Genomic DNA, 13,540 nt, shown 5'->3' with positions numbered 1-13,540 from the left:
GGGTGGGATGGGCGGGGGAGAGAGGCTTTTCTCTTTCCTGACCCCGAGATTGGGCAGGCTGGGTCGCGCACCTCGGGCCCTCCACCGGCCCTGACCTGTGGCGGTTGGCTGGAGTAACGCATGCCTCTTGCACTTTCTAGGGCCGACCTCATCACAATGACCAGCGTGGTTAAAACAGTGTACAGCCTGCAAACCCCTTCTGTGCCGAGCGGCGGCCTGCCCGCAGGTGGGTGGTCAGCAGCCCCCAGGTGGGTGGTCAGCAGCCCTCAGCTACTGCGGACCAGCCAGGGGTGATCAGCCAGCGAGTGTGGGACGGCTGGGAATTGGGGACGCGGACTGACGCGAAGAGGGCATTCCATCGGCTCTGACAACCTGATAACCCCCTACCTAGAGCCAGACTGTAGGGTTATGATGAGAGATCAGGGGAAGAGCCATGTGGTAGGATTTTAGACCTGCTCTGCTCACACCCCTTCCCCCATGCCGACTGCATTCATCAGTTAGATTCAAATTGCTACTTGTCCTACAGTATTATTCCCATTAAGCTGGGAACCCTTTTAACCCAGTACTCTTTTTATTTCCAGACCTGGGCTTAACATATTTGAGAAGGGAGATGCTTAGGGTTCTTGGATCACATTTATGTATATAGTGTCTCTTACCAGCACATCCTCAATAAGTGTTCCTAGAAGTGGGGAAGAGGGATCAGACCTAACCACCGTATTTAAGAACCGAGGGAAAAGACAGAAACATGACTGAAAACCTGTTTTGGTTGCTTTGCCGTCTCGCTTTGTGTTATTCTGCTTGGGGTTGAAAATCAGGTCATGTGTCTGCACTCCTGGAGCTGCCTAATCTAGAGATGATAGCACAGAATAAGCTTCGGGCACCAGAAAACTGTCGTGGGAGATCATGACCATTTGTGATCCCTTCTCAGATGACTCCTTGCAGCCAGTTGATGAGCAGTGGCAGGTTTGATCTTTGAAGTAAACAGGCTTTCTTCAAAGGCTTAAAGGGTTCTATTCATCTTTTGTTGCCTCAGAACACCCGAGTGGTATTCTGGCACCTGGAGGGTCTAGGACTTGCTGGAGGTGCTGGAGCCAGGTCTTCTTGCACAGCTCTGCTGTCTTCCCCTTAGATTCAGTGCCTTTCAGCCAGAGGCAGTGACGTGCTCTCTAGCTAAATTGTAAGTTTTTTGTTTTTTAGAGAGAGATTTTTGCTATAGGGTGCGTGTGCTTGCTGGAGACACAGACAGAATGTGAGAAATGACCCCTCGAAGGGATGGTCACACCACAGTCCACTCTCCTCCTGTCTCCTCTTGGGATTTGGGCATGCATACACATGCGCCCAGTGTCAGTTTTAAGCCACCACTTCTGGGTCTCAAACCATGGTTGACTATGTGGGAGTCTAGCAATGTAACCATTACGCCACCTGCTGGTCCACTAAGTTGGAAGTTTTGAGCATGGTTTGACAGACAGAAGGAGAAAGCAACCGTCCCAGCCCCATGTGCTGTAATTCTTTTTTTCTTCCATCTCTACATCCAGTCAGGATCCTGAGCCCTGGGTTGGTTGGGTTTTTTTGAATAGTAATGTGGGCACTTGTAGAAAAATCAAAAGTAGAAAATCATATACACTAGAGACACCAAGATGTCTTGTAGAGTGGTTAGAAAGACATTCTGGTAAGACAAAACAAAACAAAAATCAAGAAACAACTAAAAGAAAATCCCAGAGCTCCTTAGTGTTGCTCTAAGAGAGTGGAAAGGGCTTTGGGTCCTTAACAAAGTGGTAAAGGGTTCAGCTGTTTTGCCTGCTAACTTCACACTGCCCTTCATTTAGTTCTTTGCTTGTATAGGTCTCTGTGTTCACATTTATATCCTCCATTCATTCTGTTTGACGTATCTTTGAGCTTTTGGACTGACCCTGTAGTACAGTGGTTAAGCACAGCGAATAGGGAACTGGATCCCGCATAGCCAACACCTGTTTGAATCATGTCCCCTGTGGCTTAAAAAAACATGCTGGGCTGTTTGTGCATGTGCATATCCAAAATCCTGATGAAATGGAGAAATAGGAAAAGGGATTGTGACTGCACCCCATGGCAGGATGCTTTCCCATCTCTCTGGCCAGTGCACACACCTTCTGTCAGTTAAGGGGAAAAAAAGGTTTAGGGGCCAGCAAGTGGTGTGTAGTTAAGGCACTGGATTTCTGCATGGCTGACTACAGTTTGAGGCCTGGACCCAATGGCTTGAGAATCATACCAGGTGCATGTGCATATATGTCCAAAATCCCGAGAGGAGAATGGAAGACAAGGGATTGCAGCATGGCCATCTCCCCTGGGGTGTGATTTCTTACTTTTCATCTCACTCTGTCCCTGTCTGGTGAGCTCATGTGACCTATGTCAAAAACCTTTCAAACAAAACAAAAAAAGATTTAGGGATCAGCCTGTGGCTTAATGATTATGTTTCTGGGCTCCCATGTAGTTGACTACAGTTCAAGTCCCAGACTCGGTGACTTAGACTCACGCTGGGTGCTTGTACGTGTGTGCCCAAAATCCTGAGAGGAGAATGGAAGAGAAGGGATTGATTGAAATCAGGGATGATTTCTTGTGGTTCAAGTCCTATATGCAGTGGCTTGAACTCATCCTGGGTGCATGTGTATGCATGCCCAAAATCCCAAGAGGAGAATGGAGAAAGGATTGTGATGTGGCCATCCCTCCTAGAGGTTGATTTCTAACTTTCTGTCTTTCTGGCAAGTGCAGATGTCCTATAGAAAAAATCCTCTCTTAAAAAAAGAGAGGGGCCAGCAGGTGGCATGGTGGTTAAGGGTGCTTTACCCTCATATGGCCGACCATGGTTCAAGTCCTGGACCTGGCAGCTTGCTTTCTCACTTTCCTTCGCTCTCTGTCTCTCTCACTTACTCATTCTGTCCCTTTGGTCAGCATTAAATAAAGTTTAAAAAAAATAGAAGAGCCCGGTTACACAGTTGCTACTATTGGGTCATGATGCTTGAGGTTTCCCTCTTGTTTTTCCTTTGCAGACACACAAACTCGAGCCAATTCTAAGAGTCTATTACCTGTTAGGACCAAAGAAGTCGATGTTCCCAGGCATTTTCATTCAGGAGGCTCTGAGAATGATGTTACAAAAACAGCCAAGCCAAGACAAGAGAATGGGTGAGAGTCAGCATTGGTCTCAGTTAGAATACCTTGCTAGATGGGACCAGCAAATCGGGTAATGGTTATATTGCTGGACACCCACCTAGTCAACTGTGGTTCAAATCTCAGGCCCAGTGGCTTAAAATTCATGCTGTGTGTGTGTGTGTGTGTGTGTGTGTGTGTGTATGTACGTGTACATGCCCAAAATCTTGAGAGGAGAATGGAGGAAAAGGGATTGGAGCAAGGCTATGCCCCCTGGAGGGGGTTGATATCTCGCTTTCTGTCTCTCTGGCGAGCTCACGTTCCCTATAGCAAAAATCTCTCTTAAAAAATAATATCTTGGTAGAAATTGTTCAGTATGAACGGAACTGACAGGTGGCATGGTGGTTAGGGTGCTTGACTCACACGTGACTGACCACGGTTCAAGTCTTGGACCTGGTAGCTTGCTCTCTCACTTTCTCTTTCTCTTGCTCCTTCTCTCGTCAAAGTAAATAACAATAATAAGGAACATTAAATAAATTAATTTTTTTAAAAAAAGAAATTGTTAATTTTGAAGAATTAGAAGATAGGGTTTTGGTTGGTCAGCCTGTAGCCCAGTGGTAGGGGAGCTGAATCCCACATGGCTGACCATGCTTTTCGAGTCCTGGACCTGGTGGCTTGAAAGACGCCCTGGATATATGCATGTTCATGCCCAAAATTCTGACAGGATGTAGAAATGGAGAAGGGATTGTGGTATGGCCACGCCCCATGAAGGGTGCTCTCTTCCTCGCCCTCCTTTCCTGAATGTCTAGCAAGTACACAAGCTCTCTGGCACACACTCACACATACTTATAGATGGTTTTTGGGAACACAAGGCTTCTGAACAGCTGGCCCAGAAGCATAGCATGGCTGGGCTGTTGGTCAGAACCCTCTGTGCTGATTTGCTCTGAGTGTACACATGGCAGTACTCTGGTCAAGCAGCAACCCTCAATGGTGGTCGGGAGAGGAGGCATGTTGTTAGCCTAGGTTGCTGGTCTGAGTGCAGTCCAGCCCTAGCATAGTGTGTCTGTGTGCCCCCGACACCCAGCATTTGGTTCCCAGGTAAATGAGGCTGAGAGACCATCTCGAGCACAAGCAGGCCTTTCGCAGTTGGGGTGATCACTTTCCCTGTTAATAAGCCTTTTTCAGTAGTCTGAGCTGAAACCAAAGTGCCTGGGCCCTCAGAGCTCTCAAGCCTGTGCTGTTTGCCTTATATATAATCTCGGGGGGGAGGGTGTTTTGTTTTGTTTTGTTTTGAGAGAGATTTTTGCTATAGGGTGCATGCATTTACCAGAGAGACAGAAGATGAGAAATAACCCCTCTGGGGGGTTGGCTATGCCATAATCCCTTCTCCATTCTCATCTTGGGCATGCATGCACATGTGCCTGGTGTGAGGTTTTTTTGTTTTGGTTTTTGGTTTTTTTTTTTTTTTTTTTTTTATTTTTTTTTTTGTGAAGCGCACGACCGGCTTTTGCTATAGGGCACACGCGCTCGCCAGAAAGACAGAGACAGAAAGCGAGAAATCACCCCCCAGGGGGATGGCCATGCCACAGTCCCTTTCTTCCATTCTCCTCTTGGGATCTTGAGCACGCACGCGTATGTGCCCAGCATGAGTTTAAGCTACCAGGTCGGGGACTCAAACCGTGGTCAACTACATGGGAGTCCAGCCACATAGCCATTATGCCAACTACTGGCCCCTAATCTCTGTTTTTTTCCTTAGGAACTCAGACTCTTTGTTCTACCTTGTTCACATAGTATAGCAGTATTGTGATTCCCTGATGAATGAATGTTTTTTCTTCTCTAGGCAGGCGAAAGCTGCAGACACAGCCAACAGGAGAAATGTGAAGAAGAGGTGAGCATTAGAGTAAATTAACTTGGCTGCTGTTTTAGGGTAGTGGGTCTCAGTTCTGGTGTACTTCACTTGGGGGCCTTGTTTACCATGTTATGGTCTGGGTACCACCACAGAAACTTGAGTGGAATTTTCAGGGTGAGACACGGCCAGGTTTAAGAACCATTGTCAAGGTAAGAGTCAGTAGTACCACCATCTTGAGTCCTAGACAAGAGCTTTTTGGGCTCCATGCCAAGACCACCGTTGATTGGAAATCATACCCAGGTATGGCATATCCACAGGAGTCTGACGCCTTCAGGATGAGGAGGTTGCACGTCGTTGGTGATAACAGGATGAAATTCTGCTGGTAGTGGGGAAATCACAGAGAAGAATCTCTCTCTCTGTTGGAGTATAGCTTGGAAGTTTTGCAGTCTTGAAAACAGGAATAATAGACTGAAAAGTCTATATAGATAGGTTCTAATTCCAAATCTATTATCCGAGCATATCTTATTTGAAGACAAAATGCAAGCAAGCAAGATTGAGAAATTTAAGAAGATTTAATATTGATGATTTATTAAATGCTCACTATATGTCAGTTTCTGAGCTAAGAATTCATGTTTGTGTTTTCTCTTTATTCTTTATAATAACAATATTACAAGATGTTGGGACCAGCAGTTGGCATAATGGCTATGTTGTTGGACTCCCATATAGTCTACTATGGTTTGAGTCCCAGACCCGGTGGCTTAAATTTATGCCGGGTGCATGTGTGTGTGTGTGCGCCCAAGATCCCGAGAGGAGAATGAAGGAGAAGGGATTGTGGCGTGGCCAACCCCCCCTGGGGGGTGATTTCTCACTTTCTGTCTCTCTGGCGAGCACACGTGCTCTATAGCAAAAAACTCTCAAAAAATTAATTAATTAATTAATTAAATAAAACAAGATGTGGGTATTATCCTAATTCTAGGAATGAGGAAACAGAGTCTCAGGTAGGTCATAGAACTTACTAAAGGTCATCTACCACTATTTATGAAGCCAGGATTTGAACCTGTTTATGTGGCTCCATAGCCCACGGTTTCTTTATTTTTAGTTTTGCTTTGGCCGGCGGGATCATCCCCCTGGGAAAATGACCATACCAGATTCCCATCTACTCCATTCTCTTCTTGGGATTTTGGACATGCATACACACACCCCATGTTTGAATCCCTGGGTCTTGGACTTGAACCACACAGTTGGCCATGTGGGATCTAGCACCTTAATTACTGCACCACCCACTGGCCCATACTCTTTTTTTTTTTTTTTTTTTAAGAGAGATTTTTGCTATAGGGCGCATGTGCTTGCCAGAGAGACAGTAAGTGAGAAATCACCCCCCAGAGGGATGACTATGCCGCAATCCCTTCTCCTTCAGTCTCCTATTGGAATTTTGGATATGTATGCACATGCGCCCAGTGTGAGTTTTAAGCTGTCGAGTCCAGTACTCAAATTGTGGTCGACTACATGAGAGTCCAGTGACATAACCATTATGCCAGCTGCTGTCCCCCATAGTCCATACCCTTAACCCCTGTACGTCTTCATGTAAGTGCAACTGTTATTACAGCTACAAACCATTGAGGAAGCAAAAGTCAGAGGAAGAACTCAAGGATAAGAACCAGCTCTTAGAGGCTGTCAACAAACAGTTGCACCAGAAGTTGACTGAAACTCAGGTGAGACCCACTGACCTCTTCAACAGCTGCCACTGAGCGATGCTTGTGGAATCCTGACAGGTGGTCCTTGGGTGGGTACAAGCTTGTGACACCTAGCTGCCCAAAGGCAGAAAGGGAAGCTAGGCCTGTGCGATGGATGTTCAAGAGAAAGCAGGAGAGACTGACTGCTCCTAGGGAGTGGGACTTTCCTGAGCTGTCTGTGTGACACTCTGTAGGGAGAGCTGAAGGACCTGACCCAGAAAGTGGAGCTGCTGGAGAAGTTTCAGAACAACTGTTTGGCACTTTTGGAGAGTAAGGGCCTCAACCCAGGTAAGAGCACACAGATGCCTTCAAGGGAATCGTCGACTCCCCTTTCTGGGGTGATACTGGCAGCATGGCATTAGCTGGGCCACTTAGTGCAAGGCTTGCTTGACAAAGAGCTGAGGATTTTTGAGAGCCTCAGTTTGTTCTCATGCAGTGTTGGTTTTGTCTGATGAGAATTTCAGATGATGTAGATAGCAGCTGATCTCTTTCCTATCTTAAACATTCTTTGCCATTCATTTGGTGCCGATAGTTAAGACCTTCCAAAAAAAAGTGTTTCTAGGGAGATAAAAGCATATGGTAATTTTATGAGGTGGGAAAAGAGAGGATACTGTTTCAAGGGTTTCTAAACCTGGTTAATCAGAATTGTGGTTGAAGTGTGACTCCTATTCTGGCTCTGTCCTTGTTAAACTGAGTCTGTAGCCAAGAGATTAGAAAAAGGAATTGTCCAAAGGCTGTCAAGAAGGCTCAAGGCCTCTCTGCATTCAGTATGGTACTGATTAATCCGAGGGTTGCAGATATTCTTTATAGTCAATGTAAACATTTTGTACTATTTTAATTTGCTATATATATATATTTTTTTTTTGAGAGAGAGATTTTCGCTATAGGGTGCGTGTGCTCGCCAGACAGACAGAGAGAGACATTAGAGACAGAAAAGCAAGAAATCATCCCACGGAGGGATGGCCACGCCGCAATCCCTTCTCCATTCTCCTCTCGGGATCTTGGGCACGCACACACACGGGCCCGGAGTGAGTTTTAAGCCACTGGGTCCAGGACGCGAACCGCGGTCGACTACATGGGAGTTCAGCGACATAGCCATTACGCTAACTGCTGGTTCCCAATTTGCTGTATATATACTATTAACCAAAAATAATAATTTTGAAGGCCCAAAAAGACTTTTAAAAATAGTTTTGTGGGGGTGCGACAATGGTGCAATGGTAAAACGTGACACTCAGGCAGGCAGACCCACCTGGGAGGGTTGCCAGTTCATATCTGTCTGGAGACCTCCCTTCATACGCCAGCTGAGTGTGCCCTGATTTAGGCTGGCTGAAGCTGGGGATGAATCATGGCATTGGGACCCTGCCAGAGGTGCTGTAACTTTGTATCTCTTTGTCTCACACATGGAATAAATAAACAGTATGCCAAAAAAAAATGGCTTTGTGTGTATGGTAAACAAAACAAAAAAGCCCAATTTATACATTTCCTTTGGACAAATTTTCTTCTGAGCCAAGGAGAAAGCAGAATGGATTTGGGGCCATATCCAAACTGAGAGGAAGGAGGTGAAAAACAGCTGTGCAGGGCAGGTGTGTTTGACTCAGGGCAAAAACCCAGGGGAGAGAGTTCAAGACACACCCAGCTAGGTTTCCCTCATGAATATGCCATACTTGTGTCCAGAGGGGGTTTTTGCTTTCTGTTGTGTGAGGCACAGTTGCCTGAATGACCCTTGTGTATCTATTAGTTTTAGGCAGTGAATCTCTGACATCACAGCAAGAATCCACTACGGATCACACAGGCTCTATGGTAAGGGCATGGGTGGGAATGGGCAAGGGCCAGGTTAATACAGGGCTCTTTAAACCTGTGGAAGTCTCTGCTGTATGCTCAGCAAATCCCAAGAAGTGGCCTTTGGTTATCTATGATAGTGGAAGAGAGTTGTGGGATGTATACTCAAAATAGCATATTTTACTTGAATGGTAGCTTTGTGCTTACAAATATAAGTCTTAATTGAAAATATACTGTTTTGGGACCAGCAGTTAGCATAATGGCTATGTCACTGAACTCCCATGTAGTCGATAGCAGTTCGAGTCTCAGACCCGGTGGCTTGAACTCACACTGGGCACATGTGCGTGCATGCCTAAGATCTCGAGAAGAGAATGGAGGAGAAGGGATTGCGGTGTGGCCATCCCCCATGGGGGGTGATTTCTCGCATTCTGTCTCTCTGTCTCTCTTTGTCTTTTTGGCGAGTGCATGCGCCCTATAGCAAAAAAACTCTCAAAAAAAAAAAGAAAAGAAAAGAAAAGAAAAGAAAATATACTCTTTTAGGGGCCCAGCAGGTCATGTGGTGGTTAAGACACTAGACTCCCACATGGCTGACCATGGTCGAAGTCTCAGACCTGGCAGCTTGAAAATCACATCGGGCATGTGTGGCCATTCTCCTGAGAGGAGAATAGAAGAGAAGAGATTGCAGTGTGCCCCCTCCCCCAGGCGGGGAATGATTTCTTACTTTCCCTCTCCCTGTCTCTCTGACAAACGCAGGCACCCTATAGCAAAAACCTAAAAATAAATAAATATTAGACAATTACCTTTGATTCTAGACATTCCAGTAAGAGACTATTGCTTATGAAAGTGACATAAATACAAAAAATATAGCAATATAGAGTCATTTGGTATGGTGCCCCCTCCAGAAAAAATGTACTACTTTAAAACACCTAAAAAGGTGAAGCTGTATAGCGCTGTCTAGTTTCTGCGCTGCATACGTTACCAAATTTCCCCCTTGTTTCTTTGCTGGGCATTGTATGATACAGAGCTCTAGCCCATCAAATTTCCAGCTTCCTGTTGGTTCTTTCCCTGAAATATAGAAAGATAGTTGATTGGGCTTAAAGTCTTTGAAACTTCAATGATCTCTTCTCCAGAAGACCAATTGTCATCTTAGAATTATCTTGGAAGCCATTCTCAGCTTCCACAGGCTGTTAGTCTCCCCATCTGTGGCTTCTGCACTTTGCTGGTAAGGTCTGCGTAGCTCGGAGCCCATCACAGCGGGGTTATCCATCTGTGCTGTGGACTGAGTTCTTCCGACAGTCCAACAGAAATGCTTAATAAGTGAGTGGATGGAAGCAATGTTAACCATCATCTACGTTAACTCCCATTTTGTATGAAATATTGCTTACTGCTTTGTACTTTCCTCTTAGTTGCTGTTAGAAACTTTGCAAGATGAGCTGAAGCTTTTTAATGAAACAGCCAAAAAGCAGATGGAGGAGTTACAGGTAAGAAAAGGTAGACATCACCCTGAGACAAGATTATTCCTACCACAGTCAGTAGACTTATGGAGAAGTCTTTCTTTCCTACTTTTCTATTTTTCATAAACTTTTTTTTCCTTTTTTTGGGGGGAAAGCGGTTTTTGTTATAGGGCGCATGCACTCCCCAGAAAGACAGAGAGAGACAGAGAGATAGAAAGCAAGAAATCACCCCCCAGGGAAGATGGCCACACCGCAATCCCTTCTCCTCCTCCATTCTCCTCTCGGGATCTTGGGCACATGCACACACGCCCGGCGTGAGTTTAAGCCACTGGGTCTGGGACTTGAACCGCAGTTGTCTACATGGGAGTTCAGCGACATAGCCATTATGCTAACTTCTAGTCCCCATAAACTATTTTTAAATAATTTTAGATTTACAGGAAAATTACAGAGATAATACAGAACATTCAAGTCCCCCAATGTTAATATCTTGTATTTGTGAAAACTAAGAAACTCGCTTCTGTGCAGTACAGTTAACTAAATTCCAGGACTTTATTTGAATTTCACCTAATTTCCTTTGTATGGTTCTGAGGACCTCTCTAGGGCATGAAGCAATAAATAACACAGTTATTGCTCAACTTGAGACTTGAGACCTACATGAAATCCATGCTGCGGAAACTCGATGACTCAAGCAGGAGACCTGTAGTAGGAAACCCAGATTCATGGATCTGGATTGCTTCAGGCTGATTGGATGATCAGGTGGCATGGTGGTTAAGGCACTGGATTCCCACATGGTCACCCATGGTTCTAGTCCCAGACCTGGCAGTTGAAGATCATACTGAGTGTGTGTGCATGCATGTCCAAAGTCCGAAGAGAAGAATGGAAGGGAAAGGATTGTAGCATGGCCATCCCTGTGGAGGGTGATTCTTCTCCCTCTCTTCCTCTTTCTCTGTCTAGTGAGTACACCAGACAAAGCAAAAACCTTATGGCAAAAACCTAAAAACAAAAAACGAACCAGTACAAATAAAATCTAGGGTAAATAGTAGGTCATCAGAAAGTAATGTATTTTCCTATGTTTTTCTATGAAAAATGTGTCATGACTTTCCTGACGACCCAATACTACATCTAACAGTATTTCAGTAGTCTTCCTCATTGGAATAGGAGCATAATGTCCTGGGGAGTGATATCGTTCCTGTGGCTCAAGAGGTTTTTGAGGTTTTTTTTCCCCCCTCTTGGAATGTCTTTCCATGCAGGCTTTGAAGGTAAAGTTGAAGATGAAAGAAGAAGAGCGAGTCCGATTTCTAGAACAGCAAAGCTTATGTAATGGTCAAGTAAACGATTTTACAGCAGCCCTCACGGAAATGGAGCAGCTATTAGAAATGTAAAAGGCAAGTGGCCAGATGGCTCCCATTTGGAGAGGAAGCCACTCAGGGCACCTTCTTGGTCATGCTCTTCTAGGACTCACCGTCCCCAGAATGAAAAGTTTCTGCAGTAGGGTTAAGGACAATTTATGCTGGAGTAGTGGTTCCTCCTTTAAAGGAAGTTCTCCCAACCTTCCGATTGCTCAGCTCTCCTGAGCCTCACATACTTGAGACTCACAAGATGGGGAGCTGGGGCAGCTTGGATCGTCTTCCTAAGCAACGAAGCAGCCCACCAGTAGAATCAGGAGATTGAACCAGCCGCAGCCAGAGGATCTAAAAGACCACACTGAGATTTGCAGAAAGAAGACCTTCATTATAGTGGAGCGTAGGTGCTTTGTGGGAGACAGGATGGAGGAGCTACGCTGTGCCCTCCTAGCCTGGAACGTGTTCTGTCCCATCCTGGCTGGGCTTCTGTACCTCACTGTAACTTTGTGACCTTGGAAGTTACTAAAAGTGTTGTTGGCTTAATAAATGGGGTGAAGTTACAGATGGTAATGACACCTACCTGAAACATTATGCCTTGGAGCTTTTAATTTAAATTAGCTCTGTTTTTTAAAAAGGGCCTCTTTTATAATAAAATTTATGTAAGTATTCTTTTACATAAACATGTTAACTGAACATTATTGAACTGAACTAGTTAACAAGTTCATAATATCCTGATTTAACCCAGGATGTTTTTCTTCCACACATGAAGTGCTATGGGCCAACCCCCCTCACCGCCCTCGTCTTCTGGGAGCAGTGGCTAGTCTTCTCGGGGTTCTCCACTTAGAGCTGGACTCCATTCACCAGGTGTGTAGTTCCCCACTCCCAGCCCACATTCTTCCTGTGTTGCTACGCATGGTTGTATGCCTGTGCGTAACCAAGCTTGAGTCTAGTCCCACTGATCTTTACTGTATGGCCTGACCTGCCTTCCTCACATAGCTATATTTTAATTTTTTTTTTTTTGAGAGATTTATTATAGGGCACCTATAAGGCTTATCAGAGAGACAGACAGAAAGTGAGAAGCCACCCTCCAAGGGGGAGATGGCCACACTGCAATCCCTTCTCCATTCTTCTGGGATCTTGGGCACTTGCACACACACACACACACCTGGTGTGACTTTCAAGCCATCAGACTTGAACTGTAGTCATATGGAGAAACGGTGATATAACTGCTATGCCATCTGCTGGCCCCCTAAAATTCCTTCTTCAAAAGAGAGGGTAGCAAACTTATTTGTGGTAAAATCCTTTCCTTGCCATGCCTCCCTGGTTTACTCCTAGGATGTTAACTATCTCAATACCCATCATTACTCATCCTTCCCAGTGTGGGCCCCTGTTTGCCTGTGAACTGGCCTGACAAACAGCCTCAGCCCAGGGTTCCACTTAGACCACCAGCCAGTGTCTGTGCACTCTGACCTCTTCTCTTGGTCTCTGACCTCTGCTCCGTGAGTTTCATACACATGGAGGTGTCTGAGTACTTAATTTGATCTGGAGCCTGAATACATGTATACATTACTGCAAGTATTTCCTGTTAATTTATAGGAAACTAATATAGCATGACATTGCTGACCTCAAAGATGCTTACAGTCTGGGGGAACAAAGTGTGCAGGGCATATACCAGTTAAATAACAGATGGCATTTCTAATGGTCAGTTGTGTGGTATGGTTGAACACTACTGCAGTTAACTGTGGACTGCTTTGGTTAGGGAAGGCTGGACGGAGGAGGTGAACTGGGGCTTGAAGGAAGAGCAACATTTGCGAGACTACCTGGAAAGTTCAGGGGGATATCCAAGTGAGTCTTGGGGAACTGGGTAAGCCACTGGGTGGGCTATACAGAGGCTTCAAGGTGAGAGGGGATTACGTTTACCCCTTAATCGGGCGTTCATAATATGCCACACGCGGTATTTATGCACATCCCCGTGTACATTCTCTTGTAATCCTTGTGACATCCATACAAAGCAAGTACTAGTCTCCCTTTCCATAGCTGGGCAAATAGGCTCAGAGAAATTAAGTTGATTTGCCCAAGGTCAAACAACAAGCAACTATCGGAGAAAGATTTGAGCCAAGGACTAAAGCAGATTAGGGCCAACAGTTGCTGTGGTTGTTACATTGCTGGACTCCCACATGGCCAACCGTGGTTTGAGTCCTACACTCATGCTGCTGGTGTATGTGTGTCTCTAAGATCCCAGGAGGAGAATGGAGAAGGGAT

The 13,540-nt window shown here is 45.4% G+C and overlaps 1 protein-coding gene across 1 annotated transcript; it reads left to right on the top strand.

The window, feature by feature from the left end:
- Positions 1-72: 72 nt before the first annotated feature.
- KNSTRN (kinetochore localized astrin (SPAG5) binding protein) lies at positions 73-11,869 on the top strand. The gene is made up of 8 exons (XM_014591637.2): positions 73-226; positions 3,024-3,156; positions 4,961-5,008; positions 6,576-6,681; positions 6,897-6,990; positions 8,441-8,502; positions 9,888-9,962; positions 11,186-11,869. The coding sequence occupies exons 1-8, from the start codon at positions 121-123 to the stop codon at positions 11,315-11,317; spliced, it is 756 nt and encodes a 251-aa protein (XP_014447123.1). The 5' UTR covers positions 73-120; the 3' UTR covers positions 11,318-11,869.
- Positions 11,870-13,540: the final 1,671 nt, after the last annotated feature.

The sequence above is a fragment of the Tupaia chinensis genome, unplaced genomic scaffold, assembly GCF_000334495.1.
Source record: "Tupaia chinensis unplaced genomic scaffold, TupChi_1.0 Scaffold000605_1, whole genome shotgun sequence".
In the NCBI taxonomy this organism is placed as follows: Eukaryota; Metazoa; Chordata; class Mammalia; order Scandentia; family Tupaiidae; genus Tupaia; species Tupaia belangeri.
This window is presented reverse-complemented; position numbering and strand designations above follow the sequence as displayed.